Source organism: Pomacea canaliculata, linkage group LG2, assembly GCF_003073045.1.
Source record: "Pomacea canaliculata isolate SZHN2017 linkage group LG2, ASM307304v1, whole genome shotgun sequence".
NCBI lineage: Eukaryota > Metazoa > Mollusca > Gastropoda > Architaenioglossa > Ampullariidae > Pomacea > Pomacea canaliculata.
This window is the reverse complement of record NC_037591.1, coordinates 9,350,833-9,374,328: the sequence shown is the minus strand read 5'-3', so window position 1 is coordinate 9,374,328 and position 23,496 is coordinate 9,350,833. Positions and strand designations below refer to the sequence as shown.

At 34.9% G+C, this 23,496-nt stretch overlaps 3 protein-coding genes across 4 annotated transcripts in view; 1 reads left to right on the top strand and 2 right to left on the bottom strand.

The window, feature by feature from the left end:
- The window catches only part of LOC112556647 (importin-13-like), a 30,032-nt gene extending 23,547 nt beyond the window's left edge, over nt 1-6,485 (bottom strand). The window contains exons 1-6 of one of the 2 annotated variants that reach the window (XM_025225838.1): nt 6,218-6,485; nt 4,949-5,039; nt 4,269-4,388; nt 4,062-4,120; nt 2,072-2,180; nt 1,792-1,887 (exon numbers count right to left, since the gene is read on the bottom strand). In XM_025225838.1, coding sequence (XP_025081623.1) covers nt 1,792-1,887; nt 2,072-2,180; nt 4,062-4,120; nt 4,269-4,388; nt 4,949-4,978 — 414 coding nt within the window. In that variant the 5' untranslated portion in view covers nt 4,979-5,039; nt 6,218-6,485. The remainder of the gene's footprint in view (nt 1-1,791; nt 1,888-2,071; nt 2,181-4,061; nt 4,121-4,268; nt 4,389-4,948; nt 5,040-6,217) is intronic. The other variant, XM_025225840.1, reaches the window with a different exon arrangement.
- A 160-nt stretch (nt 6,486-6,645) lies between these two features.
- LOC112557571 lies at nt 6,646-11,925 on the top strand. The gene is made up of 4 exons (XM_025227515.1): nt 6,646-6,807; nt 7,698-7,853; nt 8,292-8,518; nt 9,209-11,925. Exons 1-4 carry the CDS (start codon nt 6,678-6,680, stop codon nt 10,319-10,321), a joined length of 1,626 nt encoding a protein of 541 aa, XP_025083300.1. The 5' UTR covers nt 6,646-6,677; the 3' UTR covers nt 10,322-11,925.
- A 730-nt stretch (nt 11,926-12,655) lies between these two features.
- On the bottom strand, nt 12,656-23,459 carry LOC112556260 (non-specific lipid-transfer protein-like). The gene is made up of 18 exons (XM_025225089.1): nt 23,309-23,459; nt 22,168-22,225; nt 21,817-21,888; nt 20,423-20,487; nt 20,185-20,248; nt 19,639-19,703; nt 19,342-19,468; nt 18,920-18,983; nt 18,337-18,423; nt 16,887-17,034; nt 16,601-16,652; nt 16,284-16,379; nt 15,629-15,736; nt 15,326-15,479; nt 15,036-15,132; nt 14,551-14,680; nt 14,239-14,315; nt 12,656-13,935 (listed from the first exon to the last, which is right to left on the bottom strand). The coding sequence occupies exons 1-18, from the start codon at nt 23,354-23,356 to the stop codon at nt 13,846-13,848; spliced, it is 1,602 nt and encodes a 533-aa protein (XP_025080874.1). The 5' UTR covers nt 23,357-23,459; the 3' UTR covers nt 12,656-13,845.
- Between the last annotated feature and the right edge of the window lie 37 nt (nt 23,460-23,496).

The window sequence follows — 23,496 nt, the reverse complement described above, 5'->3', positions numbered from 1 at the left end:
ATTTCCATCTTTAAAAATGAAAATAAATAGCTGCCAATGGACTTCAACAAGAAAAACAATGAGTTAGCTGTTACAAAAACACTGCTGGTGAACACTCTGGTTGCTGGGACAAATAAAACATACATAATAGTAAAGTGCCCCAGACACCAGGAACAAACTGGTGATAATTTGGTTTGTAAAAGGTTGGAATGCCTGACATAGGTGTGTCCTATTCTAGGTCTGCTAAGTAGTACCTCCTCCACCACAAAAAATAGCCTGGAGTCAGAAAGATGGCAAAGGATGGCATATAACTTATTCTGTCCCAGTGTTGCTACAAAAACTGATCATAGGCCATGAGGATAGATTTACAGCTGGGTAACACCACTGACTGCAACTGACCAGGAGATTAGCAAGCGACCCTGGCAGACTGGTCCACTCGAACATTGCCTGGATGACAGTATGACCAGATGTGCCAATAAAGACAATGCTCTTGTTGCAATGGGAGCCTAACACCAGGTCTGTTGGTGAGGTGTTGCTGCGGCCCTATGCTCCTCAAGGAGTAACAAGAACTAAACTAACTCTTGTTGCAATGAAGAAAGCCATATGAATGGTATCAAGTTGGACCAAGAGAGGGTGGTCGAAATGACATGAAAGAAGAGTTTTGAGAGCAGATAGCGAGTCTGAAATAATGAAGACATTCTGCTCCAAAGATCAGCGAATAAGCTGCGAGGTTAGCTAGATGGCAAGAAACTGCAGAGAAAATGAAGCAATCATTCACAAAACAGACTGTGTGCAAGAGGGAAAGATGGAAACAAACAAAAGTAAAGAGCTGTTAATCTATCCAGAAAACATGTACTAAGTTTTCAGGGTTACAAGCAGTATACATACCCAGAACAAAATGGTTTAAGAAAGAAAATGATAACCTAAATGTCTTAATCATAATTCATCATTTATCTCTTGAATGGTAATGGTTTTTGAACAGTTACGCTGATTCCCCATTACTGGTCATGGAGGGAAACAACTGGATAGGTGCAAAGGCTGACAAGACTTAATACACTTTCCTATCTTGACTGGTGGTGAGCAGGCCTTGCATGGAATGAACAGTCTGTTCCTTTAAGTTCACCAACCAGTTCTTACGCTGTCTACCAAAGATACGGACTCCAGAGATTGCCTTAGAAGACATCCTGAAGAGAACCAGCAGAATAACTGGTAGCCAATTAGAGGGCAAAGACCATCTGCCCATCTTTCTCCAGACTGTTGAAATATCAAATGCCCCAGAACATTGCAGGTTGGTTGCTTGTGTTTTACGCTGTGCCAGCAACTAAGGCTTTCTCAAGGCGACATAAAGTAAACTCATTTTAAAAAGTTTAGGGGCAAGTACAGAAAATTGCAGGAACAAAGCTAATGGAAACTCTGAAGAGGTAAACTGGCAGAAATTTCAGCTCCTTGCTGAAAGGGGTTAGTTGGATGGTGCTTCACCTTTAGCTGTGTTAGAATAAGGAGATTGTAACTGTTTATCTCAGATTTTGAGCACAATTTTGTTTTGGCCTTGGTGGTGGTGCATTGAAAATGATTTAACAAAAGGATAAGTCAATTTGGTTATGGTGTGGACAAATTAGTCTGGAGAGTGCCAGCCAAATTTACTTACTGTACCTGTCCATTGCTAATAGGCATCTGGGCCGAAATAATTCCAGGCATCTAGTATGACAAGGTGTTATGACCCTAAGAATGTTGACATTGTCATAAAAAAACATCAAACATTCTTTCTGCCACCTCCACTATAATTCATCTATTACTCACAAAAACACTTACATCAAGGTTTGGGTTTTCCTGCTGGAAGAGAGAAATAAGCGACTGAATAGGATCTGCCCAGTGATCTGGTGTAAGGTGAAGTATCAGTGATGAAAGCTGTTGGAACACAAAGATATCATTTTACATCAACAGCCTAAAAAGTAATCACATCTACCCATAAACAACAATGAAACTAACAAGTACCAAAGTTCAAACTGTCCATATAATTATAAATGACATAAGAAGTGGGAAAAAACAAAAAACCCAAAAGACAGCAAAGTTTTGCATAAACATTGCTCACCCCAATGCAAAGCCTTGTTAGGACAATTTTGGGTCCCTTGGCAAACTGTGCAATTTTTTCTATCAGTTGATCTTTAAGTGTATGGTACTGCTCTGGGGGTAGTTCAGCCCTTGGTTGTGAAAAAAAGCAGATTTTATTCAATAAGCGTTGCAAAAAAAAAAAAGTCATGTGAGTAAATGTCTAAACATTGACAAAGTGTTAGCAGACAGCTAAAAATGCCAGCTAAGCAAGATAATGGCAGATGATAATATCATGGACACTCATTTTCTGTTATTGAAAAAAAGCACCTTCACCATCACTAATTTTTTACTACATTACTGCATAGCAGAACTTCGGATTTATCATCAGTTACTTTTTTTTATTAAATCAGTCTTGACTGGGACCAGACTACCAAACTAAACAGGTAGCAGATAGCAACATGGCCCCCAGATATAGAAATTAGCTGCAAAATAAGTCATATTATAAATGGAAGAATAAGCAGCCCTGGACCAAATGGCAGTAAACACCTTCTAGAAATACTTTAGAGGTTCAATGACTTTGTCGAGAAAAAAGCCATAAATGTATCGATTCCTACTTACATAACTGCAGAGCCAGAGTGCAAGTGGAAGGAAGGAAGCTATGAGAATTATTATGGGCGCCTTGAGAGCAACACCAATATAGAGCCAACAACAGGTATGGCCCCACTAAAAGAAGGGAAGCACCAGACAGAGACTGTTATCCATAGGAAGGCTAAAAAAAATCCAGCTTTGTAAAAGAGACACAATGACTGTAGAACACACACAATGCAAAACTGCCAAGGTCACTTTTGTCAAGACCCAGAATGCCCTTCCTGATCTGCCCCCATGCAAAGAAAGAACAAAATCTATTTCTATTTGTGCAACAGTTCCCCTAATGAAAAAAAAAGATGAATCCAACGAGATAAGGGAGAAATCATTCCCAATGGCTATGCTGGAGGCCAGATACTGTAAAGAAACTTGGATATACACAGATAGGCCAGTCACAGAGGCAAGTGGGAGAAGTGGAGCAGATCTACACTGAATATCTAGAAAGGCAGAGAGAAACAGCAGCAGTACAAACTGCCAACCACTAACAATCCTCAACTGCATGTAAATTGCACTTGAGTGGATCCTCTCACACAGTGAAATAGTTGACAACAAGAAAACAAAAGGCTTACACAACAAGGAGCAGAAGCATCACAAGAAGACAGTGGTCTGTATGACAAACATAAAGACCAGAATAAAACCATTCTACAGACCACCTGTCCAGACAGGAAAGACCATATTTAGAGTCAGAATTGGGCATGAACTGAACCACCACATGAACAAGTGCCCAGCAGAGAAGCAGGGCAGACTGCAAAACACATTCTTCACAACTGCACAAGTTTCCAATCTCTGAAACAAGAAGATATGATCTGAACCAGTCTCCTTTCAGTGTAAACTGTATATCGGCAGTGAATCTGCAGGAGACCACTAAGTGTTTTTAAAAAAATGTCAGGCCTATGGGTGTAAAAAAAAAAGGCATATAAGAAAAAAATCCACTCTTTGACAGAAAAAAGCAAAGACTCTATAGCATGGATGGGGGTATATAAGTCTCAGAGGATGACAAGGAAAATATTTCAGTGTATAAGTGTTGTAAATGATTGAACCCAACCCAAGACTGAATCACAGAAAGCCAGCAGAAAATGAACAGAATGGGAATAAATACTAAGCCTTAAGGGACATCATAAATCAACGGTATCAGACCTATTGTCAATCAGAAACAGTTCTCAATTATACCAATAAAGCAAGTCATGAGCGCACAACTATTTAATCAAGTTCAGACCAGATGCTGGCTAGATGTTGACCAAGCCCCTGAGAACCATAAGCTAAATAACAGAGACATTATCAAACCCAATCATTTGATGGCAAATGTTGAATTGTACCTTGAAAGAAGCAGAGAAATTAATTATCAATTTTGCTAGGTTGTTCTTAATTTTTAAAAAAGCCCTCACCAAAATCTTGCAATCTTGACATGAAGACAGCTGGCACCAAAGAACTGTACTTCCATGGTCTGAAAAAGAAAAAATTACAGATACACACATTTGTATGTACACACATGCAATCACTGACATCCTTAGCAGATGTTTAAAAAAAATGTTCAAAAAATTTTATTTATATCGCTATTATACCATTATTTTTTTCAGCCATTTGCCTCGCACCTTTGATGGGCTAATGAGTTCCCAGCTAAAAACCCAAGCAGCTGGAGAGAACTGAGCACTTGTAAGCCATTGATGTATTTCCTGCTGCACAAAGCCCTGGCAGTAAAACTGCCGGACCACCTGCAGAAGAAACCAATGATTAATTTACATTTTACTTGAATATAGTCCAAACATCTTACGCAAAAATTTACTTCAATAACATGTGGTCAAGAAAATGACATCTACTTAGCATCAAGAGTTAAACTATAATGCTGCACATCAGATCTTACTCTTAGGCAGAAATTATTCATTGTCCTGTGGTTACTAAACTCAACCTACGAGTGAAAGATCACAAAGTTAACACTTCTTTGGGCCAGGGAACGAAAACTTCCTTTTCTACCCAGTTATTAGTGTAAAGGTTAAGCTAAGGTAGTGAGAGGAAAGGGTTGGCTTCCATCTTCCTTTTCTATGTCACGGTGAATATCTCAACATTCACGATCTCCATGTCCCTTGAGTATAGAGTACTTACATCATCAAAACTGTTTTTTAATGATCAAATACTCTTTTAAGAGTACTTTTTTTTTGGACAGCTGAGTTTCTACTTCATATGGAATATAATCCTATAATTCTGCGATAATGTCCTCTATTATTCTAACATACACAGATCTGGTGCTATGTCAGTTTACTAATAAAAAAGTTACCTGCTCCACATTTGCAGCTGTAAACTCCATGTTTTTTATGTCATTCCATCAAAGGCTTGTTATTTCTACAATCACTTCTTCAATGTATGCTCTTTAAAAAGAAAAGGAAAGCAACACTTACAATAAAGCTTTAGTTCAGATATAAAATTTATACAAAATATTTATTTCATAAAATGCTATAACTCACTGTTTTCATAAATAACTTCTATTTTCCCTACCCATACTCTGACCAATTAGTCATTTGATAATTAAAAACAAACATTACCTGAAATTTTAAAAAAAAACAGCTAGATAAAACATTTTAAATTATATGCATGGGTTTAAAAAAGTCAACTTTTTATTTATTCACCTTTTAGTTAATGCTAAGTCACAAATGTAAGATTTAGCATTACCTAACTAAAAGGTAAATAAATAAAAAGTTTAATTTTTTTAACCCATGCATATAGTCACAAATGTAAGATTATTTTCTTTTCCTCTAATTTGTGTTTTCTCTCTCTATATATATAATGCTTAGTAAATTTATTCTTGTAGTTTTTTTCCTTTATCTACAGGTAAATTGACCATTTTTAAAAATATATCTGGCAGTGGTAATGGCAGTTTACATTTGTAGATCAAGGCTTATGACTGTAACATGGTCACATTTTATTTTCATCAATTAGTTATCTATCTCAATCTCTTCTATGTGCTATGCAAATAGTACCGTAAATTTCGGACTGAGACTTTTTTTTGCGCATCTTTAAACCCTGTAGCTTATAAACAGTGATGCGGCTTGTTTTAGGATTTTGCAGATTATGATTAATTTTTCATTGAGCTCCATGTTAAAGTGTTTGATGTTAACGTTGTTACAGTGTTAACTGTTCACATTTTAAAATCAAAGCTGCATACAATTAAAGCATTCAGATCAGTTGCTTTCTTTCAAGTTGTATATATTTGCGACTTATAAACCAGTGCGGCTTATTTGTCAAAAAAAAGTAGAGTTATTCATCCGATAATTATCGACAGCCTAGAATTGTTAAGCTTTATTTACTAATCCTGAAAACCTTTATTTTATATTGTAGCTTGGAAAAATGTATCTTGGCTTAATGTTATGGTTTCATTAGTTGCGCCCCAGACAAGTACGAAGGTTCGATTTAAAATTTTACGATAACTCAGTTCGAAGTTCAGGCAGCATATAAAACACAAGAAACTTAGTCATTTGTATACTTTTTAAAAATAAAAGTGAAATGGATAGTACTAAATACACTTTTGAGAAAATGCAATTGTAAATACCTGTATATAAGGCTCATGTTAATCTATGATCCTTCCTCTAACACTGCATCAGTAGTATTCAGTAAATCCTACAGGTCTGCATATTACTTTATTCAAAGTTACACAACCCAGTAATACTTTTAACTGAATCAAGTATGTTAAAACGCTGTATGTATTAGCGATATCATAATATATACCATTTGATCTGATATACTGCATACATGCTTTTCAAAGACAAACAATTGAATCAATCTTATTTTCGGTCTCAGACAGGCGCCATCTTACATCTCGATGCATACGTGAAATCAGCAGAATGTCGTTATATTGATCGCAAATTTCAAGCAGGTATAAATTTACAGTTTTTGTCTATTTCGATCGACATTAATAGTAATAATTTAAGTTTTTACTTTATTTGGAAGCTTCTTCGAAGTTTGCTCGTCTTTCTTGTTACTTCCCTTGTTTGAATGGGTTACCGAAAGTTATGGCTTATCCAAAAGCAAACGATCAACGCATTCGATTGAGCAACATTTACAGAGGATGCCGAAAATACTTCGTTATTCAAATATTTATTGCACTTTCAGTGCTGTACATTTTTTACAGCATAAACGGAGGCATGTATTTTAGTGCCATTAAATACCATTGTAATAACTGTTAAAGAACCCTTAAGAATTGAAATTACTTGGCTAAAGTTTATCAACACGGGAAGTTTTCTTGTTTTCAATTGTCTACGCACACATGGTAGTTTTAGCATAACACAACATGCACTCAATACATTATTAGCAATTTTTAATTTATTTCTAATCAACAACGGGTCAGCATTGAAGTGATGCTAAAAAGTGAAATAATCCCCGGTTGGTTAGTGGGACAAACGATTGGCAGTGAAAACATGTCACAACTTCGTTTACACAGCCGTACCCAAATACTACACAATCTTAACATAAATAGCACGAAAATGATAATCCATCATGTGTGAAATTGCATTTTATAATATTCATCATTGTTTAATCGGTTTGCCCATAAATATGATTTAAACTGATTCGTACATTTCACATAAAAGCATTTAAAGGAAGAATTACAATGTCAGAAACATTTCTGTGAAGCATGCGACACAGGAAGCGACAATGTAAATGAACATGTGCAAATGCACACACATTATACAAATAAGGATTCAGTCATAAGATGAACTACTCAAAATGTTATTTAACACAAAGTGTTCGTGGGAAAACTAACTGTAGTCACTTATGGTTATTCCATTGAAGTTAACCTTGTATGACCACACCAGCATGTAGAGCTCCATTGATTTGTTAAAAATACCTTAGACAAACCTAACTGTGGCTACAGGAGGTGTGCACATGCACAGTATGAATGCATCTAAAGAAGCCAGTAAACTTCAACTAGATGCAATAAGGAACTGTACGTGTAAATGTAAATGATTTTTGTTGGGATCTTTGCATTACTTTCATCTAGTAGACTGTAAGTTGATTTTTTTCTTATTTTGCAGGTCTCATTCCCAAATTTCTCATACCTCATATGCCTTTCCTGAATGTGGGTCCAGATGTCAATGCCTTGCTGTTTTTTGATGTAAACAATGATGCCAGTAAAATCTCATGGGCTCGTGCGACAAATGACAGAGAGAAGCTGGAGAATGCAGTTCATAGTATGATTCTGTTAAATTTTTTGTTCAGTTAAAACTATTAAGCAAGTGATTACCGTTTTGAAATTCAGTGCACCAAAATATCTTTGTGCGTACTCACATATATTGAAGAGCATGTTTGTATGCACCTAAATGTTTACATAATCATGCTTTTATTCATGCACGTGTGTCTAAACGTGTATGGACATTTAAGTGTTCATGCTTGTAAATAAATTTGTTTACCCTTTTTTGTGGGGAATTTTTCATGCATTTAAAAGACTTTTATTGAAACTTGTTGGGTGTTAATACAAACAAAAAGTAAGGCAATAAATATAATAACTTTAAAAGACTAAAGTGCAGACTTGCTCTCACAAATGATTTATAGGGCATGGTATTTTGGTGTTCACATGTTTTCTGATTTGTTTTACTACCATTTAATCGGTGTTTCATATCCTTGTGTAGGTGATGTGCACATGATTGAGGGTGATGTGATTCTTCAGGGTCAGGGTACAGAGAGCCAGAAAATGATCCCAGTAATGGCAGAACCTCCTCAAACTGAGAGTGACTTGCTTCTCGTTGACTGGCTTGATAAAATCAAGTACAAAACAAACAAGGGCATCAAACTAGATTTCTCTAGTATAGATGCAGTAGAGATTTCATTGCAAAGACTGAAAGAAGCACATTTCCAGGTACCAAGAGGTTTTTATGCTTGTTTTTCTAAACCCCACTATATAACTCGGTAATAAAATATGCTGAGATGGTTTTGTGTTTGTACATGTCTTAAAATCAGAGTAGTTGAAAATAAATAAAGAACTTGCCTGTGTATATACTAATTTTCTCATTCTTTTTTATTTTGAACCTGTATACTTTCTTCATTATGGACAATATTCTAATCTTAAAGCCAAACTCGTAGACAAAGGTATCTTTGAAAGAGCATTAAAGAACTATTGGATATAAACTTATTTTCTGAAGATTTTGTAAAGCTTAGTGTAAGATGCTATATTCCTAAATCTGGGTGAATATTTCTCTTCACCCACAAACATCATCATGCACTGAAAGAGGTAAAAATCATGTCTTCATGATATTCCTAGTTAACATATATATATATACTAAACTCTCCCATTGGCTAAGGATTTAACAATGTAAATGTATCCATATGCTCTCCAGGCATCCATGCTGTTGACCTTTTTCATATTTGGAGGAAAGAATATTTTGAACGAAGCTTTACCCAACCATTAGAATAAAATATTGCATCCTACTTGTCTTTTAAGTGAAGATATTTTCAGCATTCACACTTCTCCAAACATATACAATTTTAATGTGAAGCTTAGATTAATCTATATGCTTAATAAATTTTACATTCTTCTTTTTTCTTCTAGTACCCCATAAAATTTCCAGTGTGGATACATGCCGATGTCTTAGAAGGGCCCCATGGAGGAAAAGTCAGAGTTGATCCAAGCCGATTCTTTCAAACGCTGAAAAGAGTCTTTCCTAAGTGCACAGTGTCACTTGGCTGGACAACAGGTACTCACACAGATCTCAGTCAGAGTGCATACACCTGGGATATGGTAATGGACATGTATGAGCTTGTCAAAAAGTGGCGAATTGATGATCAGCCTATAGTTTTCCAGGTACGATTGTCCCTCATGCACAACTCAGTTCCTCAGCTGAAGTGGCTTTGTGACAATATTGCGCACTCTGCCTTGAATGTGTGGCATGTGAAGAAAGATTCAGTTCTCAATGATGATTTGATGCATATTGCATACCGCTTCCCTCCCCATGCAGTTTTCTTTGATCTTAATCATGCACAGTATGAAGCACTACTATACAAGTATCGCCATTTTTCGAAAGAAAAAATCAGCCATTATGTCCAAAAAAGAGATGAGGTCATCTTCAGGCCACAGGCATGGCTTAAAATGGGGTTCTATATTCAGAAAGACTCAATTTTACCCAGCACAGAGGGTATTATTTTAACATGCCCTATTGTGTACATAGTCACTAAAAGTACTTACAGGCCCACCACTGAAGTCTATATTCAAGGCCGTGTCCAGTTTCTCAACAGAAAGAACAGAGAGATAGAATCTTTTCACACGGGTCTCAACATTTACCTTCGACCGACGGCGTATGCCAACTTTGATCAAATTGTGGGAATCAGATGTTTCTTAGGTGTAGGTGGGGAGATAGAAATTGTGGGAAGCAATTTGCCAGATAGCATCCCCAACTTTAGGAAGACAGCCAGAATTACTCCAAGCTCTGCCAACTGCTACAGATTCCAGATAACTGATGCTGGTGACAAGGTAATATTTCAGGTGAGCTCTCTTCATGACTGCATCACACTGGAGAGTGTTATTCAAACAGAGGATATGCACTTGACTCTCTCAGCTGACATTCCCGAAAAGTTATCAAGAGAACCGCATCCATTTATTTTGCGTATGGAGGATAACAATAGGGAAGGGGTTATTGATGAATTGAGTGTTAAGCATAAAATGTAAAGTGAAGCTTCCATTTTAAACTATGAAAAAGTTTATACTGTGACTAATTGTAATCTTTTAATCAATATAGAATACCTTTGAAGTGTGGAGTACTACAACATTTCTTTTATATACTGTATAATAGTTTTATAAAACAAGATTTGCTGTCCTATTATGCCACTGTCAAAATAAGCAAGAGTGTATGAAAAAAGAATGTAGATGATTCATATTCAAATGTTTCATAAATAAAAGCATTCCATATAAACATTTTTCATTAATCAAGATGTCTGAATTTTGTTTTTTATCATCTGCACAAATGGTACTCCCATTCATCATTGATAGAAATAGTACTAATCTGTCTACAGATCTGAAGATGCTGAATATGGTTTTATTGCTTGTGAATATTGTCTTCATGGTCTCACACCTTCTTACTACACATTAAAGCTATTATTCTGAAAGCTGTCTAGAAAGAATCACTATTGCTTGTCTGTTGATTGGGATTAACGTTTTTTTCATTTATCATTATGCAGCAGAAAAGTCATATTGAACACCACGTTAGAAAACTTCAGCAGATGAGCATACACTTTTTTTCCAGCAAGTGTTCAGAATTATGATACTAAGAAAATTGTGTTGCACTGGGTCCATATGTATTTGTGTGCATGGCCACATGCATATATATTGCAGATCTAATGTACATTTCAGGAAATGCAAAGATTTGTTCCCAATTTTGTTCACAAACTTAGATTTAAGACCAAAGCTTAACCTTTGCATGACTTGCAAATTCGTGGAACATATTGGGTGCACAGGTTAAACTTTAGGAGCACTCTTTTTTTTTTTTCAGATTTCAAGTAATTTTAGTGTTCTTGAAAACATACCTCCCAAGAACAATTGATGTGTTTCTGATATAGGTTTTTTTTAACTGTTATCAAAAGAAAACATACTGGTCTTTAAGTTTAATAGTATTTCTGCTTTTACTTTATCTTTCTCAGCAAATATTTTAAGAGACTGCATTCATTGCTAATTGTTATCATTGGTGGGTTAAAGAAGTCACTGGGCTGCAGTTTGTTGCATGAATCACTGAACAAACTATATTAAAGTTTATCTAGCATCCAAGGTGTCTGTAAAATACAAAATAAAATTAAATAGCAGAACAAAAAGTAAATCTTCCAATTTATCATAGAAGTTCACAATTCTGCAAAACAATTTGAAATAAACTGAGGATATGTGACAAGATGCTACTTGCTAATGAGTGAAAAGGAAGGTTCAAATGATGGGATATCTGTGAACTGGGTAAATGGTATGTTAAGCAGCTTCTGATGTAAATATAGACATAAAAATTGGGGAATTCCAGGATGCTGCTGACAAAGTGGATGCTCAAAGTTAATCTGACCCACATGCTGGATTTTTAACCATTGTCTTAAAAATCACATGTAATTATTTGTGTATTTTCTATCATTTTATTTGTAATGAACATGTGAAAGTTTGTGTCCATGTTAGAACTGTCTGAATCTGGACCAGGATCTTGCATGCATTGAGGTTGTGACTCATTTCTTGGCTTTTGCAAAGGGCAGATGCATTTGTATGAATTATATTTTTAAAAACTGATAAATAAAAAATCAATTACACTTTGGTGTTAGTATTTTGAAAGGTAGAACCATGACTTTTCTGTCAATGATATTTATAGGTACAGATTATTTTCAGTGGGAAATGCTCCTTTCCTTCCCCAACCCTGCATGGGGTCATGTATTCATTCAATAGCTGCGTTATCTGGGACAACACATTTAGCATAAAATGCCAGCATTCTAACCACTTGGCTATCAATTTCCCTTCTAGTATTAAGCACAAGTTATCGGACACATTTTATCATCAGCATTATTTCTGAATTTCTTGCACTTGTATCCTGTAAACTGGGAATCTGATCAGAAAATGTGCTTCAGAAAGGTTGGAACATAAAGATCGCTTTTTCTCCCATGATTGTATTGCATAATCATGGCTCTTTCTCCACACAACTGGCTTCTGCACAAAATCACAGTACAGAAAAGGACATAACAAAATGCCATTAAAACTTAGCACAAATTTCTTTGAATTTTAGTTGACTGGCTTTTCATCACCAGGTAAAGCTGATCACAAATGCTACCAATCTTTATTTAGGTATTGTATTTTTCTGTCAAGCAGGTTGATCAGAGGTATGGTATGATGAATTTGTGTCAGGGGAGGGGTAGGTGGGGGGAATTTTGTTTTATGCTGAGACATCACTGCAGAGCAGCCAGGCCTGTAAACAGATGTCACTTGCAGAGAAAGAACAGCATGCCCGAGACGAGAGTTAAACCCAGGACAAATAAATAATAGCGCTTCAAAACAGGTGGGTTGTTTTATTATCTGTTATTCAGCTCACTATCATTTTGACATCAATTGCAGTAATAATGATTTTCACAAGGAACACCTTAAAATTCCATCTGTAAAGGAAATAGCAATAGGAAGACGCACATATGGCAATAAATATGTACATTCAAAGACATTCTTTGAAATATTTAAGATAAATTGGAAAATTAAAATCTTAAAATATGATTAACATAATGATTGCAATTTTTACAAAATGAACAATAAATTTAAAGACTGGTAGTAATGTACCTTGTCCACACAACCAACAAAAAAATGCAAAAAACATGTCAACCTACAAAGTCATAGATTTAATATTTCTATGATTATTAAATACAAGGACTAAATGGAAGGTCTTTTTCATTGGGAGATTTAAGAATTTATGGAACTCTAAATTATGTAAGTAGTTTATGTGCGGTAAGAAATGGGGGAAAAGCTTGTCTGAAATTCTGAGAAATTTATTGATCAGATTTTACTGGGTAAAATACAAATCACTGATTTCAACCTCACAAAAACATCTCTTAAGTTTAAGATTTAGTTTGGTTTTTTTTTAAACCCCTAAATTTGCCTTGTGCTCACTTTCCGAGATCTGCATCAACTCCTCTAGGCTACTTACGCTCAAGGGCCTCCACCATTGTACCCCACTTTCCCTAATATTTAGCAGATGATTTGGCTACAATCAACTTGTTTAAGACTATGATTCCAAGTCTGTTTGAGATGCTCTTTACCTACCCTTACTAGTGGGTTCCAACATTGTATTTGCAATGTTTGATAACCCACCTTTATTTCCTTACTCTTGCTTGGCCTTTTAATTTCTCACATCATTTTTAAGTGTAATATATCTTCAATCCAGTTCAATTAAAAAACAGTCCAATGAATAACCTAACCTGGAGCTAAAGGAATTGAGCTAAAAACTGGTATAAGATTGTCACAAATCTTTAACACTCTTTGAATGCTACCACACCCTTACACCGTTGTTCAACAACTTCTGCATGCACTCCAAATAAAACCATAATCGTTCCACCATCACAGTAATATTTCTCTTCACACTTGAAGAAACAATTGCTTAGAGTGAACTAATGTTACTCCATGTCTTTCTACTAATCACCAAATCTGATTAGACAAAAGAAAGATGAAAACAAGGGATGCATAGTGGTAGATTTAGTTTATAATTTGGATGTATTGGGCTGCAGTTCTCTCAGTTTCATTGCAAGCCCTACATTTCCACCAATTTTTAACTTGCCTTGGAAAAATGCCTGTCGAAAAAAAAATTAAACTCTTAAATAAATCAGAGATGACAAAGCTGTCAACATTATTTCATACACAATAGCAAACTGTATTCTAACACACACACACACAAAAATGTAAGAACTTTTGAAGCAATCTGTTGTATACAAAATTTAAAGGAATCTGTAGTAGTAGCTATACCATGATGTTTGGTTCAACAATTAAGAACAAATTGATTCTCTATTAATAGCCAAATGAAAAATTTCCTATGAACTAAATATCCTCCAAATTTATAAGCTACCAAAATTATCAAATGAATAATTTTTACATACCGTCTGTGGGTTAAGTTTTCCAGTCATCAGACCCACAAAGTCGTCATCATTCATAGACAGAGTTGTATCTGCTTTGTCTGGAGTAATTAAATTTTCTTTTAAATGTCAGTAGTTTTCTTTTAAAATGTGCATATACACCTATGCACAAATGCATGAACTTGTACAATAACTGAATTTGTTAAATGTATCTGCCTATGTGGATGTGAGCTCATTGCACATAAAAAATAAAAAATGAACTGACAGATCATACAAGAAAACTAAGCATCAGCAAACATTTGATGCCATGGTAAACATGAACTAAAAGATACTTACCAGTACTACCAAACTTGACAGAACCACAGCCATTTTTGACATCAACTAGCCAGACTCCCTCCTTACCCTCAGCTCCTTTCACTTTAAAGGCAATCACTCCATTCACTTTCTTCACAATGTTGCTCCCATCCTGCAAAATTGTGCATTATTTTACAGCCACAAGATTATATCATTATGCTTTACTATAAAAAATTTACTCAAAGCCTATAATGTTTATCTAATTCCTAATTACATTATAAACATATTCTAAAAGATAGCTCGAGAACAAGCAAAGCAACATTATTTCATCTTTCGCTATAAGAAATATTTCAAAATAATCAAGAGGAAGATATGACAGCAGTCAGGTATGAGCAGTAAACAGATTTCATGGCTGAATGTGACCAGCTATCAAAAGATAACATTTATCAGTTTATTTTCACAGAATTACTAAAAGCAAATAAACCAAAAATAAAAAATCTATGGTATTTTAAATAAAAAAGTCATACTTCACTTAAACGCTTAGAAATTTCCTTAAACACAGAGGATGATTTGAAGTCACTCTCATTCACCGATGCACTAGCAGGAACTGCTTGAACCTGATACCTGGAAAAAAATGTATACAAGGTGAGAAAAGCAAATGAAAAATAAATGAATCCTTCACACTAATTACAATAGTCACAGAATCATAAAAGCATTTATTACAATTTTTAGTTATGCTTATCAGCATATGTAAGGAAGCAAGATAAGCACTGGGGTAACTTTGAAAGAAGGACTAAATTCCATGTTTCTTGCTCACCCTTTTTCTTGCGGGAAGCCTATTTTGTACAATGCACAGACCACAGCTCCACCTAGCCCAACATTGTGCTGCAGAGCAAGCTTTGCGCCAGGAACTTGTCGCTTGCCTGCCATTCCACGAAGCTGCCAGGTTAATTCAGAACACTGAGCTAAGCCTGAAAAACATCAAATTTTTACTTTCTGAGAAAACAAAGAATGCTCAAAATATTCTTATGAAAATGTGTGTAACGATATATTTATGATTACAGACAACACAATAGAACGATTAAGATTTTTTGAAATACAGAAAATAAATTAATCATACCTGTTGCACCCAAAGGATGACCTTTAGATATAAGTCCCCCACTTGGATTAATGACAAATTTCCCCCCGTAGGTGTTATTACCACTGTCAATGAATTCCCCAGCTTTCCCTTTATTGTAAAAGAGAGAAAGAACAAAATTTCAGTTCCAGTCAGTCTTCAATGCATGAACAATAGTTTTAGAGCTTATTAATAAGTACATTGTAAATGCATTTTTCATCAAGCAGGCAGGTATAAATTTAGTGGCATCAGCATTTTGCCCCACTCATATTACACTTAAGAGTCACTAAAAGTGAGATCTCTGTTAATTTTATTTTAAGTCTGGTAAACAACTAAAAAGGACAAGAAGTTTGTAAAGCAATTATTATTTGCTAATATTCTTTACTTATTGTGAATGCAATGGCCATTTATCTCTGAGTGCTAAGTAAATGTATTATAGATTTTTGCCATTTGAAAAGATAGAAACCACTAAAGACTCGTTCACAAAGAGTTTTGAATATAAGCCTGGTGAAAGTATGGCACAGCTTTGCATTCTTGAAAATACATTGTTAAGTGTTTGTATCAGTTTGTCTAAATAAGCAGCTATCTAGACCACATTTAAGTATTTCATATAGAGTTAATTAATTCAATCCTTGAAATTTTTCAACATAAGACATACCAGGAGGGCAAAGTCCTAGGGCTTCATAGGTAATCAGTTCATTGGCAGAAAAACAGTCATGAAGTTCAACAACACTTACATCATCACGACTTACACCTAAAACAAAATAAACACCCATCATCTCCAACGTCGCTGCATTTCAAAAAAAATATATAAAAAAAAAAAGTTGGGTGCCAATTCCAGACAAGCATTCAGCTACCCTTCTCAGCATTATGTATTATTATTAAAACATCAAAAGCCCAAGTGTACGCTATGTAGAAGAATATAAGACAAAACATAAAAAAAATTATCTATACAATCAAAAACTTTTCAAATACCTGCTTTAGCAAAAAGTCTGTCAGCTGTATTCTTCGTCATATCATAGCCAACCTGGAACAGGAATGAAAGAAAAGGCAAACTTTCACCATTACATATATTCTCTCTGTTTTCATCTGGATAGTCTTAACATAGCAATGTAAAGTTCAGGAGGGTTGCAGGAAGCATACAGGTAGCATCAGAAAACTGCATATCACAAGAAAAAATACACAAACTCTGTTAACTCAAAAACATTTTGAAACAAGAGATATGTAACCAGTAAGGGTAAGTGTGCACAAAACGACTAACCAAACTGATGCAACTGCGGCCAAAGGTAGAAGGGGTGTCTGTACTCATCTCCATGCCTATTATCTCCACAGCTTGACCTTTGAGATTATGCTTTCGGACAAAGTCCTCACTGGCAAGGATAACTGCTGCTGATCCATCAGATGTAGGGCTTAAAAAAAAGTACCAAATTATGTGTACTGTAATAACATTATCACCATTACTCACTGCCTTTTATCAGCACGAATGAATGACATTTACAGCACTGAAACAAGAAAAGCCTCCAGCTAACTTGGAGGTAGGCAACCACAGATTATCATTCACATTCAGAAACACCTCCAGGTCAACAACTTAACTTACAACCAGCTGGAATCATAAAGAAGTTTGACTGAGGACAATAGATCCTCATCTCCTACTTTCATGATTAGCACTGTGGTCTTAATGCTCATCTCATCAAGACAGGCATTGCAGGCTCAGACTAGTATCGGTGTAGGTACTCAGAGAAGACTTCGAAACACATCTTGTAGGACTCTCTATCCATAAGGCAAAGTGCCAGAAGCTCTAGCTGAAGGGGATCGATCTTTACACACTTTTAGGGGAAGGAAAATAATTTCTGCCAGCTTTGTGATTTCCCCCAACAAGAAGATTAGACTGCACATCAAATGCAAAAGAAGAAAGTTTCCTGAAAACCTCACAAAACATACAAGACTAAATCTTTGATGCAATCACCACTTGCAAGTCAAGGATTTGATAACCCAAATGATATCCCAGCTGATTAAAGCATCACGTTGATGATGCAGGGCATTGTTATCAGCAACACATTTCCAAAACTGAACCCTTTAAAAAGACCGCACAGCTAAACTTATGTCCTTTACCATTACTATTGATAACCTATCTGTTACTCATTCACTTCAAAACAGAAGTTTAATGCTACCAATAGTAATAATAATGAACACTTATACAGCACTTTTCCAATGATTTGTTCAAAGTGCTTTAAGGAAATGATATACAAAAATAAACTGAAATCACCAACAACAATGCACCCATATCCACATATAACAGATACACTCCCTTCTACAACAGAAATACCTGCTCATACATGAAGTAAATACAGATACAGGCATGCTTATGATTAGAGTAAAATTGCTGTTCTGAAAAGGTGCATCTTAAATTTAAACTTAAGGGTGGTAAGAGAAGCAGAGTGATGGATGCTGAGGGGTAATCTGTTCTAAGTTGATGAGACTTGGTAGGAGAAAGAGCTCTGTCCATTTGTTGTTGTCTTAGTGACACTTGATAAAACTAATGCTAATTAAAATACCCAACAATAAAAAAGCAAATATGTAATATAAGGAACAAGTTACAAAAGTTTAAGACTAATGGCCATAATCTTGTTTACAAAAATCTTAGTCTTAAAATGTTTTTATATTTGATACAGATGACAACAAGATATAAAGTTATGTCTTTACACACTTACCAACACTGCAGTTTAGTTAAAGGGTCAAACACAGAAGGAGAATTTCTGATTTCATCAAGTGAATACTCTTCTTGAAACTGGGAGTATCTGAGAGAAGATTAAATAAGACACTGAAGAATAACAAGCATCTGAACATAACTGGAGGGAGATGGGTAGGAAGGTGGGGAAAAACATGGAAACAAGCCACTGTTTATTTTCCTAAAGAGGATAAAAGATTATGATGCTAAAACATAAAGACCAGGAAGAACCAAGATAAACTACTATTATGTCCAATAATCTGCAGATGAGCTGCCATTAAGAATTAAAAAAATATATAGGTAATGTCAAACCTGTATAAAAGATGGTTATTATATTTAACTACACTACAAAGACTTCAACATGGAAGCTAGCCAAACTTGCATATTTTGGTTTTTTTTGACAGTGTGCAACTTTTTCTTCCTAGTGGTAAACTTTTTGCTCTCTCTTTTTTTTAAATACAAGCAAAATTCATTATATACAAACTCGTCAAATTTCAGTGAACAGAATGAGAGGGCAATGAAGAGAAGATAGTGTAAACTTGGTAACTAAGGTATGCAACACATACGGATTGTTAGTTGAATGCTTGTGATTCTTGTAGGCAATTTTAACCAGATGGTCAACTTTGGTCCCTGTAAAGACCCCCCCCCAAAAATACCAATTAATGCAAGTATATTCCAACATGTTCCAATATGTTTACTTCATCAATGTGAACTAGCAGGTATATTTGATTGAATTATGAAACTGTTTCTTTTTCAAAAATGGAGGCATTAAATGCACAACCTTCATAAGATTTTGACCAACTGTAAATATTTTATGATTTTTTAAAAATCTGTTTGCTCAAATTATCTTTAAAAAAGGCTCATTAAAATGGCAGCATGGAGGAATAATAGGCAATTCATAAGTTAACTCATGAGACCAAACAATGAAGAGTTTGCACAAACTAAGCCAAGTGGTCAAAATCATGATCTCTCTCCTGACAAACTTTACCATATTTTTCCATGTGCTCTTTTGCTGCATTGCCAAACAACTGTGCTGTGACTGGGCTATTATCGAAACCTCGCAGATTTACCATAGTTTCCAAGTGCTTGTCCATTGGGGATGTACGATCATGAAACTAAAATGACACAATTGGTTATTTCACCAGCTCTAAAATCAAAAGTCACCAAAATATTTTTGACTCATTAAGGTTGATATAAATGTACTGAAATTTTTACACTGGACAACTAACCATGAAATAAAATATTAAAAGAAATAAGGTTATATCATAAAGAAAATATCACATACTTTTCCAGATAATGGTCCCTTCTCCATTTTTTCAAACCCAATTGCCATGACACAGTCAGCAACACCTGCCAAAGAAAACATAACTATGCAAAGTGTTATAGTATTTTAAATTATATTTTACTGATCAGAAGATACACAAGACTGAAACAGCAAGAATGCAAAATAACCAATAGTTTTCAAGTTTTCTACTAAAATTCCTCCACTCAGCCCTTTAACACATAGAGAAGAACAAGCAGCAAAGCACTCATACAGTCTTGCCTACTCTACCAAATGAGACAACAAACCTGGCCTCTAGATAACCACCACTCTAAACTTCAAGCTCTAGAGATCCATCATTGACCTACACCAGACAGTGGAGTTCATTGCTTTTACATTACAGAAGATTTAAAACACAACTTATTATCAAATATGGAAGAAGATTATTAAGACAGATTATTGAAAAGGTTTTTGGAAAGATGAAGATCATAAAACCTCATAATGTTTCAGACGATTAGTAACAAATAGTTCTTCTAGCTCCTTATAAAACTATACATTCCACATACTTACCTCCTTCAATCAATTGTTTGGCTAACATCAGTGCACTAGAACCAGTACAGCAAGCATTGTTAACCTTAAAAGCAAAGAAAAATAAAAAGAATTGTGCTTTCAGTTTCTCTTCTCTCCCTCTCACTCACAAGATAACCATTTTCTCCTGACTTCTCATTTTACAAGTTCTATAAAAAGAAGTTTCTGTTTGTATTGAAATAATATTAAAATCTTTTTTTCAATTTGTACCATGGCTTACATTGTAAATAGGGATTCCAGTCATGCCAAGTTGATACAATGCTCTTTGTCCACAAGTTGTATCACCTATAGATTAATTAAAATAAATAATTAATTTGATACACTTGCAATCCAAATACAATAAATTGATCGGTCGTTACTATTCTACAAACTACCCCATGATGTTAAATTCAGCTATTTTGTAAAATAGTGCTAATCAATTTCTCAACTTCTTTAAGAAGCCTTTTATTGCTAGCAAACAATGTTTGTCATACTTGCACCATGACATTACAGATGTACATTGATATGCTAATGTTGTCAAGTCTACAGCCAATAAGAGAGATAGGAGCATTATAGTGTAAATTAGGCATGTCTGAAGACTGTGATGTCATGGCTTTGGCTTCTTGAATTTTCTTGGTGACTGTTGTTTTGCTTATGAGACCTAGTAATTGGAAAAAGTATTTTGTGCTGAGTTTATCCCAGTCATTTTAAACTTCCTGTCTGCATGATTGTTGCCCATCGTGTCCAAGAGGTCAAAGAGCTTATGGAAGAACAATCACATATAGCCAACAGTCTAAAGTAGTATACTGTTATAAGAAAATTACTCATAAGACTTAGAGCATTTTATTTATGAAACAAATAAAAAAATAAAGCTTAGTCTGCCAAAAGATTTATACAGGAAGAATAAATCTTTTAGTATTTTTCCTGAAGGTTGTTCTGCCAAGTTTACAAGAATCTTCTTTGTCTTTTTCAATATTGATATATGCCAAGGATGCACTAATTACATCCAGCTGATGTTAACGACAGTTCATTTAATTCAACAATCACATGACTGATTAATATACTGTATACAGCAATTGCACAACACAGGTTGCTAGAGGACAAAGAGGTTAGTTCATGCTCATTAAAGTGGACACCCAGTGTTTTTGTTAAACTACTCAACAGTTATAGCAAATGAATGATGCATATATTACACAGCATACATAAAAGTGTTGTAATGTGTTTTGGCCTCATTTTTAATTCTTAAATGGAAGGCAGACTACAAAATGTCTCTGAGTAAACTACATAAATTACCTGTTACAGCTATTAATAAGCAGAGATGAAAGACAAAAAGATGAAAAATATAGGCACCTTGTATCTCTTGTTGTTTTATAAGCTACAAACGCTGTACAAAAGATATATGCATAAAAGTAACTAATCCTGCTAAATTAACTAATTATGCCACCCATCTGTCTTTGGTCTTTTAAAACCAAGTATTTTACAGAATTTCTACTTAACTGCAAAGTAAACTACTAAATCTTCCAACTCTTTGTTAGTCTATAAATTACATTATCACTATATTGTGATCAGTAAAATATAAAACCACAGAAACACAAGAACTACTAGAAACACAAAGAATGAAATTTGCCTACATACCATATACATACCCAACACAAGCTTGTTGAATATCATTATAAGTAAGACCAGCATCCTCTAGGGCTTTTGTCCCTGCAACAAAGTAATAAATATAAACATCTTGTTTCTTTTTGAAGAGAGTATCTTCTTTTGTTGTATCATGACCATTTGCTTACAAATCCCAGAAAATGTAAATTCCAATGAATGAACAATTTAAACATTATGTATCTATAATATAAATAGTGACATCTTAAAAATTACAAGCTCTTACTGCAGGTAGGTTAACAGTGGCAGAGAAGTACATTAACCCCTCAACCTGTTTTTTTTTTTTTGCTACTTATTGATCATCTGCTCCAAACACAGATTACACACCTGCTTCTTTTGCCATGTCTGGATAGTCAAAATTCTCTCTTCTACCTGGCTTTTCAAACTGTAAAACAGAAGAATCCATTTAAAAAGTGTTTGATAAAATATCACTCATAATGGTAGTAATGGTTAAATAATAGAATATGTCAATCTCTATTGTGCACAGCAGGCAGTAGTCACATACAAGTAGACACTCATGTACACAAGTTTTATCTCACTCATTCACAATGTCACAATCTTATACAATACTTAACTTGCACTCGTTTGTCATGATACAGAGCTCTATTTAAAGAGTAAATAAAATTATAATTATGAAACTAATACATATGTAAAAATAACTATGACAACAAAGGACTATGTGGTACAACTTTGTTTTTTGAGAGGATTCATGACACATTCAGGGGGATACTGTCCTTATAATATCAAGGTGTACATCACTGTATCAACAACTAATTAATATGTCAATGCATAATGAGCCCTCCAAAAGCAACTTAATATGCCCAGTATGTAATAATAAGCACTTACATTGGTGCATTACACATACACACTATATAGATACAAGTGAAGGCACTGCTTTAAATGTCAGTTGCAAAATACCCCTTTTGACTGGCTGCTAAACATATATGAAAGTGGATACGATCTTGTTAGTTAAAACTGTAAACAGTTTTTCAGTACTTTAATCGATCATTTGTTTCGTATTAGATACTTCTCGGTTTAAAAAAAAAATTCTGATAAATTTTACTTTAAACGTGCAAATGTATACAGATGTGAAAAAGACTACACACGCACCTTTTGTAAAGTATAAATAAACCACGAATATCCCGTCCATGAATAAACTATAGAATGAACTGGAAACAAATGTGTTTTTTTTTTAGTCAGCTATCATGATGTCTATGAATTGTTGCAAGTGTGAATAAGTGTAATTTATTTCAGACTGCTTAAATAATTCTGTATTTAAATCTTACTGAAGGTTAGTCTTACTTCTAGGCTAGAGGTAAACGCGGGTCAAAGTTCAGGACAGAGTCCACATATAAAACATAGACGAAGCTCGACATCCGACGAGAACAGTTTAGAAATTTTAAGGATATTTACAAAAGCAGGCAACATGCACAAGATTACGAGTGAATATTAGAATAGATATATTTACCTTTGTCATGCCCACCCCAACAACGTACACTTTCTTCGGAGAACTCATGTTTCCAGCACTTGTGTTGGCCACTGTTTACTTCACGCGAGAAGCTACGCTCCGCGTTTGTCCGAAGATCACTCGCTGCCGTGAACTAGGCGCACTACTTACACTGACAGTAGGAAAAAAAAAAAGTCGGCAATAATATA